Raw genomic sequence first — 24544 nt, forward strand, 5'->3', positions numbered from 1 at the left:
TTGATATTTTTATTGAGATACATTAAATACAAAAATAAATAGGTCAAAGAGGGGCGTCTGGTTGGCTCAGTTGGTTAAGCGTCTGCCTCTGGCTCAGGTCGTGATCCCAGGGTCCTGGGATCGAGTCCAACATTGGGCTCCCTGCTCAGCAGGGAATCTGCTTTTCCCTCTGACCCTCCCCCCTCTTGTGCTCTCTCTCTCAAATAAATAAAATCTTAAAAAAAAAAATAGGTCAAAAAGAGACCGCTTTATAATTTAATTTATAGGATCTTGGTATGTTTTTCATTTCATCAATCTATCCTTTGAATCCTTAAGAAGTATTTTAAAGTTTTCCCTGTATAGGTTTTACACATTTCTTCTTAAATTTAGTCCTTGGTTGGGACACCTGGGTGGCTCAGTTAAGCATCTGCCTTCGGCTCAGGTCATGATGCTGGGATCAAGCCCCACATCGGGCTCCCCTGCTTCTCCCTCTGCCTGCCACTCCCCCTGCTTTTGTGCACGCACATGCACTCTGACAAACAAATAAGCATCTTTTAAAATAAAATTTATTCATTGGTATTTTGCCTTTTTATTACTATCGTAAATTAGCTCCTTCCCTCCACTATACCTTCAAACGGACTGTTTTCCCATGAATGCTACTGATTTCAGTACATTAATTTTATATCCTGCTGCCTTAATGAACTCTCATTGTCTAGTTTTCAGTCGATTCTCCTAGATTTTGTACTTTTATCATCTCTTCCTTTCTAATTCATAAACCTCTATTTCTTTATCTGTTCCCATCTTCTTATCTTCTGATAGTCTAAATAACTTTTTTCTGATGTGCCTTCTATTTATACCTATGTTTTACTTTATGATTCAATCTGATCGTCTTTTTCTTACAATAGGTGAGTTTAGCCTGTTCACATTCACGATACAACATGTCAGATACACCAGACACGTGTGCAGATTTCATATCCTCCGGAGTCGTGTCTACTACTTACACATCATAAAGGTCTTCCACTACGTAGTCTTCCTTTGATCTTTTTGATTATTATAGTTCTCCTGGAATTTAGCTATGTATTTTTGTTCTAGAAGTTAATAACTTCACACTTACACCTTTGTATGATATTCTCAGTCTCCTCTTTTTTCAGGAATTCTATCAGTTCCCTTATAAAAACATTAAATTTAACTTACAAACTTTTACTTTCCATTTCTCTACTCCATGATCCAATTTTGGTCAATCAAGTTTACTCTGGTACTTTTAAATATGTTTAAGCTTCTACCACTTATTTGTCATTATGACTTTTTTTACTCTTCATCTGACCTGCTTTCCTCTAGCTCCCACCCACGTGCCTTCACAACACATAATGAGGCCAAAGGCCTAGGTCACTTGAATACGATTTGCATACTATGTCCACCAAAGGGTTACCTTTGATGCCGGGTAAGTCAATGCTGGCATGCTCATGGATTCCAATTCCGTTCCGGATGATCCTCAAGGAACCTTCCTTGAAAGCCCCAGAGCAAGTAACCAGCTGCAAGCAGAGAAAAGCTTTCTAAATACCTCCCTCCAGAGCCTGAGGCCATCATACCGACGCCCAGAAAATGAACAAGCTATACCTAATCCCAAGGACCCTTTCAGTGGAGCTAAGTTTGAGGAAGCCCACTTAACAGAGGCTGCTTTCCAAGCCCCCAAGTTTACCAAGCGGACAGGACGTTCGAGTCCAAGAAGCAGAAAGCAACTACCACTGCTCCTAGCAAGCTGGCTGCCATCCATAGAACCTAGTTTACTAGAAAGAGCACAGGATCTGGAGTCAGACACACCTGCAACTTGGAGGTTATGTGACCTTGGACAAGTTACTTGATCCTTCCCAGTCCCAAGCCTCCTCACTTCTGAAATGGTCAAGAATTCCTATCTAATTAGGGTGCTCATGTGACCACAGATGATGTAGATCTGTATCACAGACCAAGCGATACACTCGATAAATGGTAGTTATCCTTGCATTATTGGGATTAGTGAGTGATCCTAAAAGTTAACTTCAGTGGGCACTCCACACTCCAAACAGGCAAGTCTAGGAGGACACGGTTTGAGTGGGCAGGCGTATCAGCTATTCATTTCTGGGATGACCCCCTTACCTGTCCCTGCCCCTGCCTCTCCAGGTCCACCACACACATGTCCACGATGGGTCCTAAATTGGTAAACGTTTCCATGGCCACTACATAGGAGCCTTGTTCATTGCTGTCAACATTGAGCTAAGAAGAAAAAAAGAGTTAGTCCTGGAATGCTCTTAAGAGATTCACCCTAGAGAGATGGTTATCACCCAAAAGAAACTCTCAGTCCTATGAGATTGCCCTTCTTGTGCTCCACTGCATGCTTCTAGAAGGGGACTGCTGACTAAGAAACATGGTTGGCCTACAGGCAAGCCTACAGGAGACCCACTAATCAGTCAGGAATTTCTAATCTGTGAGTCCCGTGGATGGATTTCAAAGCAGCAGTTTGGAAATTAATGCAAAATGCTCGCAAGCATTTTTCTGCAGGGAAGGTCCAAAGTTTTTGTCTTCTAGAGGGGGTCCAGCACAGTAGACTATGACCTATTTGAAGGTAGCAGCTAGGTCTTGTTCATAATTGTATCCACTGCATCCAGCACCTTGCCTGACACATCTGTTGAATGAACCTTTACGACAAAGAGCTAGTCAGGGGAGGATGTGAAATCAGCCAAGGAGAAAGCTGCATAGTACGGACATCGATGAACTGAAGAAATTCTGCGAGGCTCCAAACACAGGAGAAACCTGAAGAAGCAGTGAAGGCACCAAAATACCCAAAAAGAAAAAAGTGCCTTCTCACCTTCACAAGCTGGGAGTCCCCAAGGCGAGACCCAACGAACACAACACCGTTATCGAGGTATGTCAAGCATTCAGCAATAGAGGTCTAAAAGAGAGTCAATGGCATGAGAGACATCAGAACGAACACCCCATGGGAGACTGACATGTCTTACCACCTCCTCAACATCTGTTAAGAAAATGAACAGCTGTGGCCGTGAGTCCTGAAACAATTCTCCATTTCAAATCCCCAGGTCACCCTAAGCAAATGTTCCCAAATCTCTGAAGCTTATGACTCCATTTATCACATCCTTACAGTCAGAAAAATCTACACTTTATCTTGCAGGTGCCTGCCCCAAACGATCATTTTAATCCCAATGGCTCTAGTCTCCTCAAAATAATTAGAAACCTCTAAAATTCACTGCATAATTCTTAAACTTTTTGGGGAACCTCTTCCTGGAATTAAACATCAGCATTAAATTAATGTTTAATTCCGAATGCCATCCTTTTTCTCTTCCTTTTTATGCTTGAGGTAGTGCCCAGCTGTCTCTGAGATTCTCCAACATCTCACTTATTCAAAAACCAACTTCCACAGCAGGACTGACCAGTTGTTGCTGGGTGCTAAGTACCACAAATCTCACACTGCTCACACTGTGAGTCACATTCCCACATTCGCTATACCCCTAGGAGAACGTAGCAGATGAGGGTCAAGCCCCACCTCTCCGAGGAGCTCCACACGGAGATCTTTGAGGGTGACAGTGCCATCCATCTGTTCCTCCTTCTCCAAAAGCAGCATGAAGAGCCGTCCTTCCATGTCTCCCAGCAGATAGCGGGAACCATTGGGGTCCACACGATTGTGACACACAATCGTGCTTTGCTGCCAAGAGGGAAGACATGATCATTAGAGATTAAATGTCTCCCATAATCAAAGAGCAAACCCTTGTGAGGCACTCCCTTTACCAAACCCAGCCATTTCACAAGCAAGGAATCCACTTAGCTAAGACTACATGTGTGATTAAAGATGCAGACATTTTTATTCTGAAGACAATTTTCTGAGGAACTCAATATACCTTAAATGGTTATTCATGTATTATTCCACAGGAACACAGAAATATACAGAAAGTAGGAAGCAGCTCTAAGTATTCACTGGACTATGGATACTATCACAGATTTTGTTATTTCCTCACTATTACTAATTACCTCCCACTGCTAATGCTATACCATGGATTTTGTTATTTATCCTTTAACTTACTTTTGTATTAATCCTTATGACTTGAAACATTAAGGTTTGAGACTTTTAGGACTAGTTAAGTCTATACAACTGATTGCTAAGTTACCTTCGCATGACCTGAGCTCTGAAAACATTCAAAAAAATTTGCAAAATTCTTCCCTTCTTAAAGTTGCCCCAGTTGATGGAAACAGTACACCTACTTTGATTACTACTTCTTTCTCGTAGTTAGCAACCAAGCTCTCAGTAAGCAAAACCAGGCCAGTCTCTCTTTGTATTCCCAATGACCAACACAGTATCTTACATAGTAAACAGTATAACAGACATATGTAAATATCCCTTTGACAAAGGGGGAGAAAAAGAGGAGCAGGGTTAAGAATAAGGGCAAAAAACAGGAGGGAAAAGTAAAAGACCGTTGCTCACCTTGATGATAGGAGGGGCAATTGCCAGGTACTTGTCACCATTGTGATAGGTGATTGATTCCTGTCCAATGATGATGGCCCCTCCGAAGGGCTCTGGGACTGCGGGAGAGAGGGCAGCATTAGAATGCTCAGCACTTCGCACCTGCCAAGCGCTGCAGCAGCAAGGGCACTGATCCAGCCATCTCTGAGGCAAACCTTAAGATAATCATTCTTTTTAAAAAAGACATCAAAGTCCAGGGAACATGATAGCCTTTAACTGAGACTGCTGTCTGAGAAATTTCAGGCTGGCATTATCTAACCCTGGATGATATTTTTATTGTCACTCTTTTGGTGTTTCTGAGTTCCTAGGGGTGAGGAGTCGTCTGTGTTCTTCTGCCTGCGTTCCTCCCCTTTTCTCTCCTAAACTTTGGTCCTTTTCAAAGTTTTTTTTTTTCCTTCCTTGTTCCTTAGCTTAATTTCCCCCATTAACAGGGCCACCATTTAGAAAAGCCAATTCTCACTTGAGAGTTTTAAAATTTCTCTCCTAAATGAGACGCACACGTAACGTCGTGGGGAGGATACAGAAGGAGCGGAGGCCTGGCGGCAGGCACAGGCATGGCCAAGCCCCTCGGGCCAGGCTTCCTCATCTGCGAAACAGTCAGATTAGATAAACTCTATGGTCCCCTGCAGTTTTTAAATGTTATGCCCAACAATAAAATGAGAATAATTTCTACATGCCACTTTGAAAATCAATCTCAGTGGTGCATAGTTAACCCCTCCACCCCAAAATAAAGGAAAGCTATACTTTGGGAAGGAATAAAAAAAGAGATAATCCCAAAGACAGCAATGGGAAAAGCAAAAGAAAGCACATTTAGAAATAGGAGACCTCAGGGCTGCTGAGTAATAAGTGTGCGTAATAGCACCTGAGCACTGGAATGAAGGAGCAGAGGTGAGGCAGGAACAAGAGTAAGGAACAGGCCCCGGACATATCCAAAACCCCAACCAACCTGCAATCACCATGGAAGCTTCAGCTTCTACGTTTTCCTGTTTCCAAGGGCCCTTATTGAACTCCTTCTCTCGGAGAGATACCTCGTAGGTTTTCACGTGCCGCCCCTGAGGGTCCTAGGTGGGGAAAGGTGGAGTGGTTAGCCCTTAGGACAGGCGAAGCTTGGACTGGAAAGGAGTCCTGAAAGGGACAGGCCACTACCACCCAGCATCTGACCATCCTATCACGTTGGCCTTACTATCCTGACCCATCTGTATGTTGACAGCCACCAACTAAGCCTGTGACTGGGTAGACTGAGACTCAGACCTACTGTTTCTAACAATTCAACCAAGCAAGACAGGGTTAAGAATTAGAAATATCAATCTGACACACTATACTAATCACCATAGGAAATACAACGTACACAGATATTATCTGTGGGTACTTATAAGATATATGCATGTTCTATGGCCTCAAGGAACTTTTGAAATAGCTTAAAAAAAAAAAAAAAAACCATACATTGAGAAGATAAATATACACCTAAGAGATTAAAAAATTTGTTTGAGGGGTGCCTGGCTGGCTCAGTTGGTGAAGCAAGCAATTCTTGATCTCGGGGTCATGAGTTTGAGCCCCATGTTGGGTCTGGAGATTACTTAAAAAAAATTTTTGCTTGGGGGCGCCTGGGTGGCTCAGTGGGCTAAGCTTCTGCCATCTTCCCCCTCTTCCTCTGAATCATGACTCAAACCAGGCCTAAGGCTGTCAAAGTCACCTCTGAGAGACTAAAAGAGCAGGGACGGGGAGGGTGCAATCAGCCAGCGGGAGACAGCCTCAACAACAGCCAGATGAAAGCCTAAGAAGTTATGGAAAGAATTCAACACTGTGTTTCGGGGCAGGGGCCATATCTTAATCACTGTTAATAGCTCCTGACATACTTATAATGACTACCTTTTACACAGTAACTCTCTAAATATTTACACCCATATTTGAATTTTGGGCACAAAACAGGAGATAGTCATTTTTAGTTGATGAAAGATCTTTCCATCAATGACTAGGGGTAAGACTGAACTTCACAAAAAGTTCAAGCTGGGGGTTTGATTTGGGCCCAAGAGAAAGAGACACACACACACGCGTGCACACGCTCCCACGCGCACACACACACAGGAATGAAGATGGGTCACAACTGGCAGCCCTGAGGCTAGGAACAGAGTCAGCCTTGAATAACCAACATCAGTGTTTTAATGACCTGGTATTTACAAAACTGAAGAAGGGAAAGAAATTCTAAGTTTTTATTTCACCTGTGATCAGTAAAGCACAGTGAACAAGATCAAACAAAATCCCCTGAAGTAGTTTCAACCTTATTCAATTGAACTTCATCCCAACAAGCCTCTGAACCCTAGTACTTACAGTGACACTAAGGAATATACAAAAATACATCAGTGTTCCCAGTACTTAACACAGCTATCAAACGTGCCCACACACAGCACTTGGACTCGGACTATGTTTCCTTCCACCATTTATTCAACCATATGCAAGTGAAATGACCGCATGCTGTATGGCTTCTTGTTAAAACGCTGAGATTTTACCAAGATACAGCAAGTTAGTCTGATGCTCTGCCACCCCACCCCCCACTTAACAAATCTGGCTCAGAGAACAGCTGCCCTGGATCAGCTCTGCTAAAGTTTTAGGCACAGCCTAAAATAGAAGTCAACAGCCAACAAGTCACCAGAAAGTGAGCGCTGGACAAAATGCAAACCCCTTCTTAGAAGACATAAGTAAGTAAACGTCACCAAGATGTTTTTTTCTTTGCTTATAAGGGCAATTTCTAGATCATTTCTCTACAGCTAAGTTTTAATAATCCCATAGCATGCCGTTAAGAGACTCAGACAAAGTATAAACTGGGTCACCCTATAAAATCTCCAAGGTCCACAAGAATGTAATCTCAGGATTAAAACCTGCTACCAGCGCCAGAGAGCTTCCTGCCTTATTAAGTACTACTGCACTGGAGACGCAACGAAACCTGACCCATATTAATTATGCTGTTCAAAGCATTTCAGGACAAATACATTACACTCTCTGCCTACCCTACTACCAAATCCAGACAGTCCAATCAGTGAAAATCAACTCCCACAATGTGAAACCACATAGCTTTTCCTTCTCTCCTCCTCTCTCTCTACCAGTACCTGGTAGACAAAGCAGATGGTAGGTGCTTGGCAACCATATAGAAACTTGACGTCGATGACATGCAGCTCCTCGAGGCGGATGTTAAAGGCCTTGAGCTCTTTATTGTCCCGATCTAGCGGAATAACCTTGAAAAGGCCATCATAGAGTCGCAGGCCAATCATCCGGCACTCAGGGTCGATGATGCCAATAATGCCCGTCTCCGAGGGGCGGCCAATACGGTCCTGGGAAGTAAAACTGGGGTTAGGGAAGCATCTCAACACTCAGAGTAACAGAGGACATCGGGCACCTCTTCCCCAAGATGATTTTAGGGGTGGTAATAAAGCTAGTGGCATCCAACTGACACGCCAGGGAGGCCAATTACAGTGCATACCTTCTTGCAAAACGCTAATTCTCAATGAATTAGTGCCCTGTCCCTTGGACTCTTCCTTTCTTCATAAAAGCTTAAACCCTTAGTGTTTTCTCCCTGTTTCTCTGATCACAGAGAGAGCCCCCAGCAGTTCAATTTTCTTTATCGAGTCATGACAGCTCTATCCAAAAAACTCTCATCAGCCTGAAGCAGCCACCTCACCTGGACATTGCCATGGGCTCGCGTTATGATATCAATGCTCTCGCCACTCTGCTTATACTCCAGGATGCAGGCATTGTATTTAGCTGTCAGGATAAACAGTAGGTCCTTGCTCTCGCCCTGGAAACCAACATAATACCATCAAAAGAAGTTCTTTTTGAAACAAGAATACCTATCCAGCCTCTAAGCATTTTTCTTTAAGGATGCTAAATTCCTTAAGAACTTTCTTTTCTCCCTGAAGAGAAAAATCCATAGTGAGTAGGTAACACACATCAGATGCATACACCCTAAGGGTGTGTGCAAAAGGCCAGAACTGAAGCTGGTAAACATCTAGTCTGCACTTTGATGATTGTACATCTCTTTGCCCTACCTACAATAATGTCTTGTCTATTTCCATCTCAAGCTAATCTCACTCATTCCATTCAAATTCTGAAAGATGAATGTAATGCCTCCTCTAATCCTCTCCCAACTATTTGAAGAGAGAAAAAAACATGATTAACAATGGAAGCTAAAATGGATCTACAAAGTCTTACCTACTTATTAACAGAGTCCCCCAAAGAGTGAATATTTTGTTCAAAGGGTTACAATTAAAATTTTGAATCCACTGTGTTCTTATCAGATTCAATTAAAATATAATGAAACAATATGGATGAAAACATCTGAATTACAATAATGATAATACTATGATAACTGTTAACATAACACCAAATGTTTGCTATGATTTAATAGCTCCTATGTTATTAAACATTTCATCTTCTTAATAACCCAGAGATTTTATACTGCGATCCCCATTTGGACAGGCAAATAAGGCTCTGAAAAGTTAGGTGATACCCAAAGTTAAAATTAAGAAGGAATAAAGCCAGGACTGCCCTAACCTAGAGCCTACTCTGAATCAGTATGGTGACCCACATTTCAAACTGCTTTAATTTCCCCTTCTAAAGAAGTCAACTTAATCAATTTTTTCCTAGGGACTCTCTTCTACCTCTAGGAAGCTTGTTCGAGAATATAAATTGAGGGAAGCCTCAGTGGCTTAGTTGGTTAAGCATCTGCCTTTGGCTCAGGTCATGATCCCAGGGTCCTGGGATGGAGTCCCGCATCGGGCTCCCTGCTTAGCGGGGAGCCTGCTTCTCCCTCTGCTTGTGCGTTCCCTCTCTCTCTATCTCTGACAAAAAAATTAATAAAATCTTAAATATATACATATACATACATATATGTATATACACATACATATATAAATTGAAGCCCGCCATTCAAAAGAAAAAGAAGATTTTCTCTCCTAAACCTCACTCCACCCACCCCAAGCAAAAGTGTAAAACAATGTAAAACCATCTAAGTTCTCGTTGCTGGGCCCAACCCAGAGCACTTACCTTGGGCCTGAAAAGCTCCATGACTGCAATCTTCCCATACATGCCCACCTCTTTGACGGGCCGAAGCCCCTCAGCAGTGACCACATAGATCTCTAATCTCGTGTTTTTGGCAATCAACAGGTTCAAGTCTTCAGCTGAAGTAAAGTGTCCTGAAAGGAACAGATCCTCTAATTTTTGAAGCCAGAGCAGTACCTAAATAATCCTATCACTTCTACTTAAATGCCTCCAGAATTCTCATTTACTTCACATATTTCCCTGGCTCCCTCCATTCACTTCCTTCTCGCCAAATCCAGCACCTCAAAGAGTCTTACTTCATACATTCAAGAAAGCTACTTCCCTAATCAGACTAAGAAAAGTGGACTGGGCCTAAGAGCAGCATGTCCTTCAACTGACAATGACTGTGAAAACCTTTCAGATGGCTCTGTGCCCTCAAATTTGACTTTTCCTACTGCAGTGGCTGACTTATCTAATTAAAGGATGCTGGAAAAAGTGTACATCTCCATTCAGCCCTTATCTAAATTTTCACAAAATCTTGACCAAACAGAGCAGAACAAATGCAAATTCTCAGAGCTTTATATGAAAACACTGCTTTGTCCACATCTCTTGGCTTCCCCGCAGTCTACCAATACCCTGGTCCACACTCCTTCAGAGCTTCCCACTCTACAAACAACAGAGTTTTGTTTTGGAATCATGATCAGTATTTACATAAACATACAAATTTGAGGTCTTCATGTTCTGCTGAGAACATGTGGATCATGATGCTTATTCCCGGGTTCTGGACATCTGTGTCCTTTGTAATCCCTGCAGTCAACAAGGCAAACCCAGCACTGGGCTGGGCCACCCGAACCCTCTTCTCCAGCAGCTCCCTCGAGTAAACAACAGCCCCGGGCAAAGAGAACTCCTCTCCTTTGGGTGAGTGCGTACATTCCTCACATCCCTCCACCTCCTGCACCTCCCAGGCTCTCCCCCAAGAAAATTCTGACCCTCCAAGTCGCCATCACCAAGGCCCCTTCCCCTAACCACACGAGGCCAATCTGGGGGCCCAAGCACCACCGCACAATCAACTCACACATCGCTCTCTGCCCCAGTGGGCCCGCCCCTGTCCCCGAGGCCAAGTGACCTCCCAGGACGAAAGGGGACCCTCGAGCGTAGCTTTTGCTCCCCAAAAGGCGCGTGCTGAAGACAGCTTCTTTTTAAAGTCGTGGGCTGGGGGGAGCTCCGTCGGCCGCCAGCACCTCCCATTCCCGGGACTCGGTCCCGCCCGGCCGCCCCAGGGGCCGCGGGCCTCCCTAGGCCTCGGTTCCCCCCAGCTCCCTCCCTCGCGGGGTCTCCTGCCCTGGCAGCCTCACCGGTTACGCAGCCGTTCACGGCGGTGGGCTTCTGTGCCGTTACCACGTAGTTGTACGACATGTCGAGGTCTGGGACAGCCCGTCAGCACTCGAGCGCAACGATAGGGAAATGGACACAGGCGAAGAGACAGGGGCCCCCACCCGCGCGCGGCGAACTCCACTGCCGCTGCCTCCGCCCCAGAGACACGTTGCAGGCCAGAGCGGCCGGGGCGCGAGGCATCACGGGACGGCCTCACCTGGCCTCTTGGAGGACTCACGGCGCCCTAGGCGGCCAACCAAAGGAGGCCCCGCCCTCCAGAGGCCCCGCCCCGTCTCTTACCGCCAGAGCCCGGAGTACCCGGATGAGGGCGTGCCGTCGGGGGTCGTTGTGAAGCGGCAGCGGCTACGGAGGTGGCTGGTGAGGGCGTGAGCGGGTGGGGGAGGTGCGCGGACACCCCCTCCGCTCTCGGAGCCGACCCGCCGCCCTCAGCCCCAGTCCGCGCCCTTCGCCCATCCACAGACCCTGTCCTCTCCCCCTGCCATTGCTCCGGGAGCTCTCGGGGCTGTTCTCCCTTTTGGAACCGGAAGTACTGCAGAGGTCTAGAGGGGGAGGGGCCTGACAGCAATTTGTGCACCTCCCAGACTAGAACCGAGGTCCGGACCTCCCTCTCCTTAGCACCCCCAGTTCATCCAAACTCAGCCGGTACCCTCACCTGACCCTAGAATGATTGATCACCCCACTTCACCTCGAAGGACACCAGGAGGCTCGCCTCTCCCGTTATAAACTGTGTTTTATTTTTCAGATTTTGAAGGGCCCACTGGGCCACTTACCCAGCATTATTCGTGCCCCTGTTGCTGTGCAAATTCTGACCATCAAACACAAAATCAGAATTTCCTGGATGAGACCTTAAAGGCCCGGGAAAGCAGTCAGCCCCGCAATTTCCAGGCCACTCCACACCAGAGAGGCTTTGCTAGGAGTAAGGGGGAACCACGTGGCTTGGAGTACCTTCAGAATGCCACAGAGAAGGCGACCCCACTTCACAGATGAGGAAGCTGAGGTTCCAGGGAATTTGTTTACCTAAGATCCCCCAGTAAGTCAGAGGCAGAGCTAGGCAGGGACCCTGGTGTGGATTCTTTCTCTTGCAGACACAGCATAGGACCCTGGATGACCCCAAAAGACCTCTGAACATGGCTGAACTGTGGGGAGCTAAAATGTCATTGTAGTTTACCTGTGTGGTTTCCCACACCAAGGACTCTGCCTGACTTTGGGGGCACTGAATTACCGCTAGAAAGAACACAGGCTTTGTAGAAAGACTGGGTGTGGGTTTGAGTTCTGGCTCTTACCAGTGTGACCTTGAACAAGGCACTAGAGCTCTCTGAGTCTGGTTCCCAGAAGTAAAATGGGGTCAGAGATTCGGCTGCCTCCTTCCTGGTGCAGTGCCAAGACCAAGTGTGTGAAGATCTTCATAAACTAATTTACTGCACATGGTGCCCACATAAGAGATGAAGTTACTCTGTGGGTAACTGCCCCTTGGTGATGAGGTGGGGTGCTGTTCCTGGGCATAAAGGCAGCCCAACATGGATCGATCTGTCTTCTGGCAGCCAGGTGCAGGTGTGAACCTTGGTCAGTCCCCATGCTCTTCTCCATCCCCAGTGCACGTACTAGAGTTTGGACTTGAATCAAAGTCTGGGGCAGCTCCCTCATTACCAGGACCCTGGAAGCGTGATTGTGCCAGTAGGCTGCCAGTGCCTCCAGCAGCCCATACTGTTCCCCTCTTTCTGCAGGTGCTGCTGCCACCTTCACTGTGCTTAGACCCCCGTAGCACCCACAGGATTGCCCGTCCTCCAGTGCCTCAGTGCGAAGGTGTGAACTCAGCGTGCTTCAGAGCCTCCCCACCATGGTGAGTCCCACGAGGGCCAGGGCAGAGGAAGGACACTGTGGTCTTGGAGCAGTGGGGGTGCCAGCCCTAGGCGTGCTGGAGTTCCTTACACCTTGACGAAGAGACGCTGCTGCCTCCTGAGGTTCAGAGAGGTTAAGAGAGAGCGTCATCATCCCTCTCAGGGCAGAATCCCTGCTTCCCTCCATTTCCCAGCTGGTCCCAGCCAGGCCCAGGGCTGCAGCCCCTGAGTCCCTGCAGGGCCCATCTGGCCCTGGTCTCGGTCATACATTTAGATTGGAACAATTATTAATTACCTACTCTGTAATAGGCACTGTACCAGGAGCCATGAGGGATCTGATGCCTGTTCCTGAGCCTAGGACAAGTGTGGGCTGGTCCCAGAGGTGGGATCTGCACTGTGGGAGGCTCAGCATGCCCCTGGGAGCATCGCTCCAGGCCCACTCTAGAACTAGATCTGAACCAAAGCAGGCCTTGGACAGACCTGGGTTCCAATTTCAGCCTGTCACCAACCAGAGACCTTCTTACAAGAGACTTGATCTCTCTGAGCTTTTTTTTTGCCTTCTCATCTGCAGTGTGAGGCAGATAAAGGCCCAGCCTCCAAGTGGCTGCGACGCATTAATCAGACCAGAATCCTGGGGGCCTCACTCAGTGCCTGATCAACTTCCTTTCCTTTTCATCCTCTTAGGCTACTGGGAACCAGGTTTGGCACTGGTCGCCGAGCCCTCCTATGGCTCTGGTTCAGAAGTGGTTGCGAATCCCAGGCAGGACTGTCAGGGATGGTGGGGGGGGGGGGGGTACATTGTTGGAGGGTGGTGGCGCTGGAGGCTGGGCTTCCAAGTTGAGACCAACTCACAATTTCTTTGCATATTCCAGTCCCCGGAGGGCTCTGAGAGCCACAAGCCCATGCCCTTACTAGGGCAAGACCTCTAGCAGTCTCAGCCTCCCTTAAGCCCCTGGGGAAAGCAGCATGATAAGGCTAAAATGGAACCATCTTTGGAGCCAGGCCACCTGGATACTTGCTGGCTGTGTGACCTTGGGCAAAGTCATTGAACTATGCCTCAGTTTCCTCTCCAGGCTAATCTTTCCTCCATAGGGTTATTGGGAATATTGAGTGAAACATGCTCAAAAAGCGCTTAGACCCTGGGCCTGGCTCTCAGTCACTACTTGGGAACAGAGCCAGTAATAACAGAGTTACCATTCCGCTTGCTTCCTGCTGCCCTGGACTACTCTCCTTAACCCAGAGCAGGTGGCTTGGCTTTGGCTCCTGCCAGGCCCAGGAAAGGCCAGAATTTGCTCAAGGGAACCAGGTGCCTGCAGGTTTGGGGTAGGAGCCTCCGGGAAATGCCCCTTGACAGGACCTGGCTCAGCTGCAGCTGCCCAGGGCCACCAGGCGGCGCTAGGAGCCTGCCCTCTGGGTCCTTACTGGGCTCCAGTCTCTCTCTTTGTGACAGAGGCAGAAGTTCCAGCCTGGTCTGCACACCTCATTCAGCTAGCACCACCTTTTCAGAACCTGCTTGAAAAAGGGAGTAACTGCCTTTTATTCAGTTTTTAATCTACAACAGGTATATTTTACTCTAGTTTAGTAAGTCCCCGATTTGCTGAGTAGGACAAAGGTCAGAACAACAAGGTGTCCTCCCTGAGTCCTCACAGCTGGTGAGAGGCAGACAGGGGATTTGAGCCCAAGAGCTCGTGACCATGACCGCAGAACCCAAAGCCTTTGCCACTCTAGCCCCCACGCTGTCTACTTCTGCCTGCACCCCATGTCAGCTCAGCTCTACCCTCAAGCCAGCTGCCTGAGACCCTCCCACCAGAGGTTCCCCATGGCCAGGTTCCACTTGCCGCTTGTGAGGACCTGCCCACCTCTTCCTGGTGGTCACTGGTTGCTCAAGTCATTCTAACTTGCTTCCTGGCCCGGCCACCGAATGATTTCACACCTCCAGACCCTGATGTATACTCTCCCTCTGCCTGGAATATCCTCGTCCTTTTTGCCTTCCCCCATGCCCCTCACGCCCTTTACTTCCCTAACTCCTGCTTCTCCTTCCCAAAGACTCCCAGGATCCACCGAGGAGGTGGTACAAGCGCATTCCTCTCGTGTAGCACTTCGCACAGCCTGTGGAGATGATCTGTCTGTTTCCATCAAGGGCAGGACCAGCATTCTGTCTGGACCAGCACTGGGCACACTGAGAGGCTCAGGAAATGTTTGTCTGGCACCAGAGGCCCAGTTGGAATAGCAAAGGAGTGTGGGGCCTGTCTCGTCTCGTACCTTCTCTTGGCACAGGAGCTTCAGCCTGGGGCTTCTTCTCCTTTGACAGAAGAAGGCTGTTGGGCCCTAATTTTATTAAATTTTTCTAGACTCAGGACTCCGGTTCCTTTCTTTGGTCTATATTGAAGCCCTTCTTCCAGATAAATTTAAGCCGTAGTCCAAAACACTTCATAAATTTTGCCCTCAATCAATTAATCCCAAATTAAGAGAACTCACAGAAACCTCCGCTTGAGAAAGTCATGCCCAATTCAAGGTACTGCCATGTCCCTGGAGTTTCCCTGGAGTCCTTATGGCTAAGGGGGCTCAACCATAGCGGTGTGGCTGGGCAGGATGGGAGTGTCCCTGCCAGCCACGCCTGGAACTTCCTCCCGGCTCCTGTCTTGCAGACCTCCAAAAAGCTGGTGAACACGGTGGCGGGCTGTGCCGACGAAGCCTTGGCTGGTCTGGTGGCCTGCAACCCCAACCTGCAGCTCCTGCACGGCCACCGTGTGGCTCTCCGTTCTGACCTGGACAGCCTCAAGGGCCGGGTGGCACTGCTGTCGGGTGGGGGCTCTGGCCATGAGCCTGCCCATGCCGGTGAGTAGTCTGGGACAGAGGTAGGGGGGCAGGTGCTGGGCACAGTGGATGGGGGCTCCTGGGAGATCCTCGGTGCTGCTAGGAAGTTTAGGACAGAGCCCAGGTCAGGCCCTGGTTCCCGCTGTCTCAATCCCTCAGGCTGTCATCTGGGGCCAGTCATGGTCTTTCTCTGGGCTTCAGTCTCTACATCTTTAAAAACACAAGGTTGGGCCAAATGATCTCTCGGGCCCTTCCAGCTCTGAGAGTCAGTGATTTTGTGAATCCTGGCTTTCTAGGCCCCCGAGCCCTTCCCCTCCTCCATGAAGCCTTCCTGACTTTTCTAACCTAGAGTAGTATCCCTCTTCTGAATTCCTACCCCACATTTTCACATACATCACAGACAGCCCTGGATTGTTTCCTGCTCAGTGCCAGGCATGTGAGCTCTCCTCAAGAACTTCTGGGGGGGGCGGGGACCAGGCTTTGTATTCTCTGTTCCTTTCCTGTCTCCCTTGGCAAATCCATCCATCCACTAAGCACCCTTCATGAGCACCTGTCGTCATCTGGCACCGTTTGGGGCACGAGGGATATAACGGTGAACCAGAAAGACAAGGTGCCTGCCCTCACAGAGCTTCTGTTCTCCTTTGGGGAGACCGTAACCAGGTAAACGCATAAGTGAAAGAGAGTGTTCCAGAGCACGTTAAGTGAAGTAGTGAAGACGAGAGTGGGGAAAAGGAACAGGGAGTCGCTGGGGATGGGGTGATGACTGCCTCCGTTGGGAGGTCAGGGAAGGCCTCTCCAAGGAGACTGCTCCTGAGGAAAGGTCTGCGGAGGGCAACCCAGGTGCTCTTTCAGCACCAAGCCCACCGCGGGGCTCACCAAACCATGAAGCCCAGCAGCGTGGGAAGGCCCCGGGGACTGCAGACACGGGTCCCCAGCCAGTATCTGCTCCGTCTCCAGGTTTCATAGGGAAGGGGATGCTGACGGGGGTCATCGCGGGGGCCGTGTTCACCTCCCCGGCGGTGGGCAGCATCCTGGCAGCCATCAGGGCAGTGGCCCAGGCGGGCACAGGTAATCCTGGCAGGCGGGAGGGGCTGCTGTGGGGAGGGCAAGCGCTGATGGGGCCCTGCTGGCTGTTACTGCAGTGGGGACCCTCCTCATCGTGAAGAACTACACTGGGGATCGGCTCAACTTCGGCCTGGCCCGGGAGCAGGCCCGGGCTGAGGGCATCCCCGTGGAGATGGTGGTCATTGGGGACGACAGTGCTTTCACCGTCCTGAAGAAGGCGGGCAGGCGGGGACTCTGCGGCACAGTGCTCATACACAAGGTGAGATTTCCCACCCGGGACACTGGCTGGCTGGCGCCCCCCACCCCCAGCCTTCTCTTTCCAGGCAGCACCGGGGACCTGGACCTTTCTAGGAGCCCATGCCCCCCGCCCCAGGAAGCCACTCCTTCCCCAGGACTCCCTGATCCCGGAAGGCCCACCATCCCCTCAACTCTCTAAGCCCAGAATCTAAGCGTTTTCCCAGACCCTTCTCTCTACTTCCCCCACACCCAGCCAGTTGCCCTGTCCTCGTGATCCAACTCCCAAATTGCCCCTACAATGCACGTGCCTCTCAGAGCCCTGCCCTTCCTGTCCCAGCCTCAGTTCAGTGCCCATGTGCTCATGCCCACCCAGCTGCAGCTGCTCCTCACGGGGCTCCCCACCTGCTTCCTGCCTCCCCCTCCAGTATGTTCCCCACGCTGCCCCAGAGGTACCTTTCAAAAATGAGTATCTGACCAGGTTGTTTGCCTGCTGAAAGCTTTCTAGGGTTCCAAGAGTCAATCTAGGCTCCTTGGTCAGGCGCCCACCACACTCTTGCCCCTCCTCCCCAACTTTCTAAGTTCATTTCCCGTCGTGTCTCTTAGGCTCCATTAACACCAGTTCACTGCATGCCTGGGCTGCGGCTTCCTTCTGGGGCATTGCTGATGCTTCATCTAAGGCTATGAAAATCCTTTTCTTGTCCAGCCCCGCTTGGGCCTGGCTAACTCCTACGATTCTGTAAGGGCCCACCACCAATGTCCCTCCTGTGCAGAGGCTTCTCTCCTCCGTGCTCACATGGCATGCTGTTGTGATGGACCACCTCACATTTAGTGTTCAGTTTGTGTGTGTCTGTTTCCCCAGCGCCACCCCAGATTCAGAGTTCCTCCAAGGTAGGGACTGTCACTCAGTCACCTTTTTTCTTTTTAGCACACACTAAATGCTTGGCAAACGGTGGGTGGGTATGTGAGTAGGGAAGGACAGCCACAGTGTATATGCCATGGAGAACCAGCTCGAGGCTAGTAATCAGGAAACTGGCCCCCAACTAGCTATGTGACATTGGACCAGTCACCTCCCTTCTTTGGGCCCGTTTCTCCATTTGTAAAGTCCTTCTGGCTCCCACAGATTGGGGTTCTTGAAGATTCCAGGCAAGTGCCCTTTGAACACAGAGGGCATGCTGTTCTGCCCTAAATATGGTGGGCCAGGCTGATGTGGCAGGACCGAGATGCCTTCTTCCCAACTAGAAACAGGCCCAGCCTGTCTCCTCCCCGCGAGCCGTACACTGACTCCTTCCTCTTATCTGTGGGTGCAGGTGGCAGGTGCCCTGGCTGAGGCAGGTATGGGGCTGGAGGAAATCACAAATCGGGTGAGCGCGGTTGCCAAGGCCATGGGTGAGTGCTGGCCCAGGGATTTGGAAGGGGAAGGCGGGAGGTTGAGGCTGACCTTGGGACTGACTAGGCGCAGGTTCCTTGTGGCTGCATAGGACTTTCCAGGTGATTCCCCAGGGGCTGGGGGAAGGTCTCCCTGGGGGAGTTCCTAGGGACTGGTAGCGTAGGGTCCCTAGGCTGGGTTTCTCCTTCACCACTGAGGTGATGAATGTGACATCCTGGCTCAGTGAAGAGGCTGCGGTGCCCAGGGCCCCTGAAGCCTGACGCCAAGAACAGAACAGTCACCCTTTCCACACCTCACTTCCCGTAGGGACCCTGGGAGTGAGTTTGTCCTCCTGCAGCGTCCCTGGCTCCAGACCCACCTTTGAGCTCTCACCAGATGAGGTAGAGCTGGGCCTGGGTAAGTTTGGGGTCACCCCCTGTCCTGGCCCTGCCTGCGCCCTGGGTTTTGCCCGCATCTTATGCCCTGGGAGCTGGTGCCAAAGTGGTCTTAGTATTTTTTCTAGGCTTTCTGTTTTTTTTAAGTTTATGTATTTAAGTAATCTGTACACCCAATATGGGGCTCAAACTCATACCCTTTGAGATTAAGAGTCACATGTTCTTCTGACTGAGCCAGCCAGGCGCCCCAATATTAGTATTTTTAAGTGGGCACTTGAGGCCCTTCTGGCCCAGCCTGTCTGATCTCTTTACCCGCTTTGCCATCCGTACCCAGGGCTCTGGCCACAGGGGCTCTGTGCCCCACCTACCTCCTTGCCTTTGCTCACGCCCTTCCTGGGCCCTTGGGCCCCTGCCAAAATGCAGCCCTTCCTTCAGAGGCGGTTCAGAGGCTACCCAGCTCCCTTCTTCCTCCCCCCCGTGCTTCCAAAGTGATGGGCAGAGACCTCAGGTAGCCTTGGCTGTGATTGCCTCTAGTTGAAGCTACTTAACTAGTTAGAAGTTAAGTAGTTAAGGCTCTGGTTGTCTCCACCACCCAGCCATAAGCTCCCAGAGAGTGGAGACTGTGTATTTTTCTTTATTCTGTCCATCATCCCCCACACCCCTCACATCCACAGCGCCTAGCTAGTGCTGAGTGCTTCGTAAATCCTTGAGGAAAACATGATGAGTGAGTCCCCAGGCCCTGAGTGGGTCAGCAATGACCAAATCTGTCCACAGGGATCCACGGGGAAGCTGGCGTGCGCCGGATAAAGGTAAGTGGACTCCCTGGCCCCGGGTAGTCTAGGACCAAGGCCGTCCAGCACAGCTCATGCTGACTCTCGCTCTGACAGATGGCAAGCGCCAACGAGATTGTGACACTCATGTTGGACCACATGACGGCCTCCTCCACCGTGTCCCGGGTGCCTGTGCAGTCCGGTGAGGGGCTGTCACGCTGTCTCCCAGCCTTCTGTCCTACGCTGGGCAGGGGCCTGGAGAGTCTCACGCTGGTGTTGTGTCTGTCCACAGGCTCCTCAGTGGTGCTCATGGTCAACAACCTTGGTGGCTTGTCATTCCTGGAACTGGGCATCATAGCCGACGCTGCTGTCCGCACTCTAGGTGAGCCCCGCACCAGAAGGGGGCCTCCCCAAGCCCTGGGGCTCCTTTCCCGGCAGCCCTCTGAAGCTGGACAGAAGAAAAGCAGCCACGATGGAGTCTTGAGATGGCCCCGAGCGGGGGCTGTGGGGGCAGACGAGCCCAAGTCAAACCATCACTGTACCAGCTGATTGCTGGGTGCCTTGAGCCTCTCTTCTTGTCTGTGAAGAGGGGGCAACAGTAGTTCCTGCCTTTTAGGGTTGTCATGAGGATTACATGAGATTAAACATACGTGTCACACTTAGCACAGGGCCTGGCACCCAGTGAGAACTCAGAAAAGGAGACTTGTAATTACCCATCTTCCCTGTAGAGGGGGCACCTCCAGGGAATGTGGTAATTCGGGGCATTCTTGAGGGATGGTGGGAGGGAATCTGGCCATCTCCCTACTAACCTCAGGGTCCTAGCTTCCAAAGTCCTTGTTTTCCTCTTCCTGTTTCTTTTTCTGATGCTCTGAGGATAAGTGCCCATCCTCTGCTCCTTACCTCACAGACTTCCATGCTCTGGTATTGCAGAGGGCCGCGGGGTGAAGATCGCCCGTGCCCTGGTGGGCACCTTCATGACAGCCCTGGAGATGCCCGGCATCTCTCTCACTCTTCTGCTGGTGGATGAGCCTCTCCTGAAACTGATCGGTGAGACCTGGAAGCTGCGGTCATCCAAGCCAGGCCTCCTTGTGGCCAGAAGGAGCCACAGGGCACTTGGACACAACACCCCATCAGGGCTGACCATCACCTCTGTAGAGACACTCCAGCCTTCAGCTCTCACTTGAGGAGTTGGTATTAGGATCCTCCCCAGGGACCCTCCATGCTTCCCTTGTATACAGTAGGCATTCGGTACTTGCTTGTTGATATGGTGGGAGCCAGGTGGGGAGTCCAGGTCCCACTTGATCCCTGACTGGCTGACCCATGTCTACGAGTCATCCTGCTGTCCCTAGATGCTGAAACCACCGCGTCAGCCTGGCCTAACGTGGCCAAGGTCTCTGTGACTGGGCGGAAGCGGAGCCGGGCCGCCCCTGCTGAGCCTCTGGAGGCCCCCGTTTCCACTGTTGCAGGAGGTACCAAGCCCTGCTGTTGGCAAAGGTGGCCCGGGGCTTTGCCCTGTTCTCTGAAGGGTGCGGGGTAGGCGGGGGCTCTTGTACCCACACCTTCCACACTGGTCAGGGTGGGTTGTGGGAAGGCCGGGTGGGCCTCTGCACTGCTGCCCTCCGTCTCCAGGTTTGACCTCAAAGCGGGTGGTCCTCGTGCTGGAGCGGGTGTGCACCACCCTTCTGGGCCTGGAGGAGCATCTGAATGCCCTGGACCGCGCTGCCGGTGACGGGGACTGTGGCACCACCCACAGCCGCGCTGCCAGAGGTGGGTGCAGGGTCCCTCTGGGGTCCAGAGAGGGCTGGTGTAGAACGTGGGTTCTGAGATTTTGGCATTTTGTGAACCGGAACAACTTCAAAAGCATGGCGAGTGTTCATGTGGAATGGCCAACGTTTATTTTGCCAAGAGAGATCATTCACAGAACCTGGCACCCCTTTCTCCTTTTTTTCCTAAGAAAAGGCTCTCCTAACACTACAAATGTAGAAGGGTTGTTATTACAAAATAAAATGCAATCTTTTTAATATTTTTTTATTTTGAGAGAGAGTGGGGGGGAAAGGGCAGAGGGAGAGAGAAACCCAAGCAGACTCCACACCGAGTGTGGAGCCCGGCACAGAGCCCCATCCCATGACCCTCAGATCACAACCTGATCTGAAACCAAGTCGGACGCTCAACCGACTGCACCACCCAGGCGCCCCAAATGTAATCTTTTTTAAAAAAAAAAAACGTATTTACGTAGGTGTGTATGTATGTACCCCAAAATCAAGAGTCACATGTTCTGAGCCAGCCAGGTGACTCAAAAAGTAATGTTTTACAGTGAATAATAACTTTAGGTTCAAGGGAAACTCCTATAATTGTCCTTGTTTTTCTTAGCTTAACGGAGACTAATGAAAAGCTCTTAATTATCCAGCATAGTTCTGTTAAGAATCAGGGCTACCCCGGGCCTGGCACTGATCTTGCTGCTCTGAATACAACAGTGAGCAAAGCAGATCAGACTCCCTGCCCTCACGGCTCGTGGCTTATGTTCGGGTGGGGGAGGCACACCGTCAACAGGGACTATCAGGAGGAGATAGAGGGTGACGGTGTGCGGGGCTGAGGAGGAGAAATGAAGCCGGGAAGCGAGGCATGGAAGGTCAGGTTGAGGGTGTCTGGGGCAGGCCCCAGCTTCTGGGTGATGGCCAAGGTTCCTGCCAGTCCCCGTTTCCCACCTCTCCCCACACCGCACCCAGGATGTAGAAAGGGAGCTTTGGCAATCTCCTAGGTTGGTTCCCTCGGCCTCTGCCAGGGGCCATGCCTTCCACTTGGCGGTGAGGCCTGGGTTGCTTGGTTGGGGCGCAAGCGGATGGGAGGGAGGGTCTCTGAGTTCTTCATTTTTCTCTGCCTGCAGCCATCCAGGGGTGGCTGAAGGAGGGCCCACCCCCTGCCAGCCCTGCCCAGCTACTCTCTAAACTGTCCCTCTTGCTTCTGGAGAAAATGGGAGGCTCATCTGGGGCGGTGAGTGCCAACAGCCCCTGGGACCAAAGGGCTGACCCAGAGGGGTCCCGGACTGGCCGAGGCCCCAGCCAGCCCCATGTGCTCAGCGTTCTGGTCCTCCCCAGCTTTACGGCCTGTTCCTGACTGCAGCAGCCCAGCCACTCAAGGCCAAGACTGACCTGCCAGCCTGGTGTGCTGCCATGGATGCCGGCCTAGAGGCCATGCAGAAGTGAGCCATGCAGAGCCCCATGCCTTAGACCAAGGGGGGGACTAGGGGCAGTGGATGGTGTCACCTGCTCCCAGCCAGGCCCTGTCCCCACCCCCACGGTGAGTCCCTGCAGGGAGTCTTACTCATCCTATTTCCCTGCCAGGTACGGGAAGGCTGCTCCAGGGGACAGGACCATGGTGTGTATTCAGCCCAGCCCTTCCCTCTTTGCAGTATAGAAGCCTTGAAGGCCACCCTCAGTGGCAGGGCCTGTCCTTACTCCCCTTTCCCTCACCTTGTCCAGCTGGATTCCCTGTGGGCAGCAGGACAGGAGCTCCAAGCCTGGAAAAGCCCAGGGGCCAATCTGTTGGAAGTTTTGACCAAAGCAGTCCAGGTGAGTGAGCAAGTTGATATCTTTCCTGTACCTGTTTCCTCCTCCAAACATGGAGAGCATTACCCGTCTCAGAGGGTTGCTGTGAGGCTTGAGGTACGTGGCGCCCCAGGGCGTCGAGGACATAGCAAGCCCTCAGTAGATGGTAGCCTGTTGCCCTGCTAGAGGTAGGCGAGAGGTGATCTCTCCACCCTGGTGACAGTACTTAGGGTGCTGGTAGGGCTGGGACAGGAGGGTGTAGGGCCCATGGGAGGAAGGAGGCCTACTGGCTTGAACCTGCCCCCACGCTCCCACCACTCAGAGCGCAGAAGCTGCAGCCGAGGCCACCAAGAACATGGAAGCTGGAGCTGGAAGAGCCAGTTACATCAGCTCCGCGCAGCTGGACCAGCCGGACCCTGGGGCAGTGGCAGCCGCAGCCGTCCTCCGCGCCATCCTGGAGGCCTTGCAGGGCCAGGGCGTGTGAGGGCCTCCTGGGCCTCGGTGCCTCTGTCACTGCTGCGCAGAGGTGACCACTGTCGCTTCCTCCTGTCTTCCAACTGTTATCCTCCCTCACCGCTGGCCCCCAGGGCCTGTCCTGAGTTCAGCAGGGAACCTCTACCAGCCTCCAGAATTCCTACAGGAACGGCAGGCCGAGTGGGTCGTGTACCACTTTGGCCCTGCCTTTCCCCTCTTCAGGGAGGTGGAATTTGGGGGTCACCCCCTCTGCCCCCAGCCACCTCCGGGCCTCCATGATAGGCATTTTCCTTGGGTGGCAATATGGCCTTGAACTGGCCATGCTGATTCAGTTTTAAGGCTCTTTGTGGAAGGCCTTCTGACGTTGAGTGAGTGTAGAAAAGCAAGCGAATAAAAAACCACATAGAAGCAAGAGCTCCTGCTTCTGCTGAGGGACCTTTTTCCAGGTGTGTGAACCAGTGGGCCCACTAATGCCCCAGGCACAAGGCCTCAGCCCCGGGTTGAAAATGATCATGACCCATCCCCTACCACCTGAGACCCAAGGGCAGGGTCTGCGCCGCTGGGCTGTTTCCCCATTCCTGTTTTCCAGTACACACACCACACCCGATAGGTGTGTTTTTCTCCACACTAAACTTAAACAGAATTCACATATTCTTCGGGAATCAAATGGGACACTGGAAGAAATCACCACATTCTAAAGCTCAGTGGTTGAACGGAAACTGCATCCAAGCCAAACCCCAGGTCTCTCGAGAGCAACACTGACGGCGGGTGGGCAAGCAGGAAGGGGCTGTGGAGCCCGGCGCACGACACACGCCTGGCCCATCCTTTGTGCGGGGGCGCGGTAGAAGGCACCGGCGTGGACTCAAACCAGCTAAATCCTGATTCTGCTTCCAACCAGCTACGTAAACTCAGGTCTACTATTTAGCCTCTTGGGACCTGTAAAACCAGAACTGTACCCGTCTCGTGGGGACATGGATGAGCGCTGAAATAAACTGATGAAGGTAAAGCCCCCAGTACAGGCCAGGTGCTTATTCACTGAGAGTCACTATCATCACCGTCCCCAACTCCTTCTGGGTCGTCTGCTCCACCGCCAGGAGGTGTCCACAGCTGGTCACCATGGGAAGG

General features: G+C 51.0%; 2 protein-coding genes across 6 annotated transcripts in view; one reads left to right on the plus strand and one right to left on the minus strand.

The window, feature by feature from the left end:
- The window catches only part of DDB1 (damage specific DNA binding protein 1), a 29754-nt gene extending 18666 nt beyond the window's left edge, over window positions 1-11088 (minus strand). The window contains exons 1-10 of the mRNA XM_032414245.1: window positions 10873-11088; window positions 9524-9672; window positions 8160-8276; window positions 7591-7812; window positions 5433-5547; window positions 4448-4545; window positions 3515-3673; window positions 2822-2905; window positions 2113-2229; window positions 1409-1511 (exon numbers count right to left, since the gene is read on the minus strand). Of these exons, the coding sequence (XP_032270136.1) occupies window positions 1409-1511; window positions 2113-2229; window positions 2822-2905; window positions 3515-3673; window positions 4448-4545; window positions 5433-5547; window positions 7591-7812; window positions 8160-8276; window positions 9524-9672; window positions 10873-10933 (1225 nt within the window). The 5' untranslated portion in view covers window positions 10934-11088. The remainder of the gene's footprint in view (window positions 1-1408; window positions 1512-2112; window positions 2230-2821; window positions 2906-3514; window positions 3674-4447; window positions 4546-5432; window positions 5548-7590; window positions 7813-8159; window positions 8277-9523; window positions 9673-10872) is intronic.
- TKFC (triokinase and FMN cyclase) lies at window positions 9679-24537 on the plus strand. Of its 5 annotated transcripts, none has more exons than XM_032414249.1 (18): window positions 9679-10435; window positions 12637-12752; window positions 15399-15588; window positions 16525-16635; window positions 16710-16891; window positions 18177-18255; window positions 18563-18652; window positions 19405-19439; window positions 19518-19602; window positions 19693-19782; window positions 20331-20447; window positions 20750-20869; window positions 21030-21167; window positions 22285-22391; window positions 22496-22599; window positions 22742-22775; window positions 22880-22969; window positions 23268-24537. In XM_032414249.1, the coding sequence occupies exons 2-18, from the start codon at window positions 12750-12752 to the stop codon at window positions 23427-23429; spliced, it is 1737 nt and encodes a 578-aa protein (XP_032270140.1). In that variant the 5' UTR covers window positions 9679-10435; window positions 12637-12749; the 3' UTR covers window positions 23430-24537. The 5 variants fall into 5 exon arrangements, with proteins under 5 accessions (XP_032270140.1, XP_032270137.1, XP_032270138.1 ...); XM_032414246.1 differs by lacking the exon at window positions 9679-10435 and adding an exon at window positions 11187-11269; XM_032414247.1 differs by lacking the exon at window positions 9679-10435 and adding an exon at window positions 11196-11262.
- The last annotated feature ends 7 nt before the right edge of the window (window positions 24538-24544 follow it).

This window comes from Phoca vitulina, unplaced genomic scaffold (assembly GCF_004348235.1).
Source record: "Phoca vitulina isolate PV1807 unplaced genomic scaffold, GSC_HSeal_1.0 scaffold16, whole genome shotgun sequence".
Taxonomy (NCBI): domain Eukaryota; kingdom Metazoa; phylum Chordata; class Mammalia; order Carnivora; family Phocidae; genus Phoca; species Phoca vitulina.

Coding starts and splice junctions, on each gene's coding strand:
- TKFC (XM_032414249.1), top strand. Junction 22,392..22,495: donor TGGGAGGCTCATCTGGGGCG/GTGAGTGCCAAC, acceptor GGTCCTCCCCAG/CTTTACGGCCTGTTCCTGAC. Junction 22,600..22,741: donor GGCCTAGAGGCCATGCAGAA/GTGAGCCATGCA, acceptor TTTCCCTGCCAG/GTACGGGAAGGCTGCTCCAG.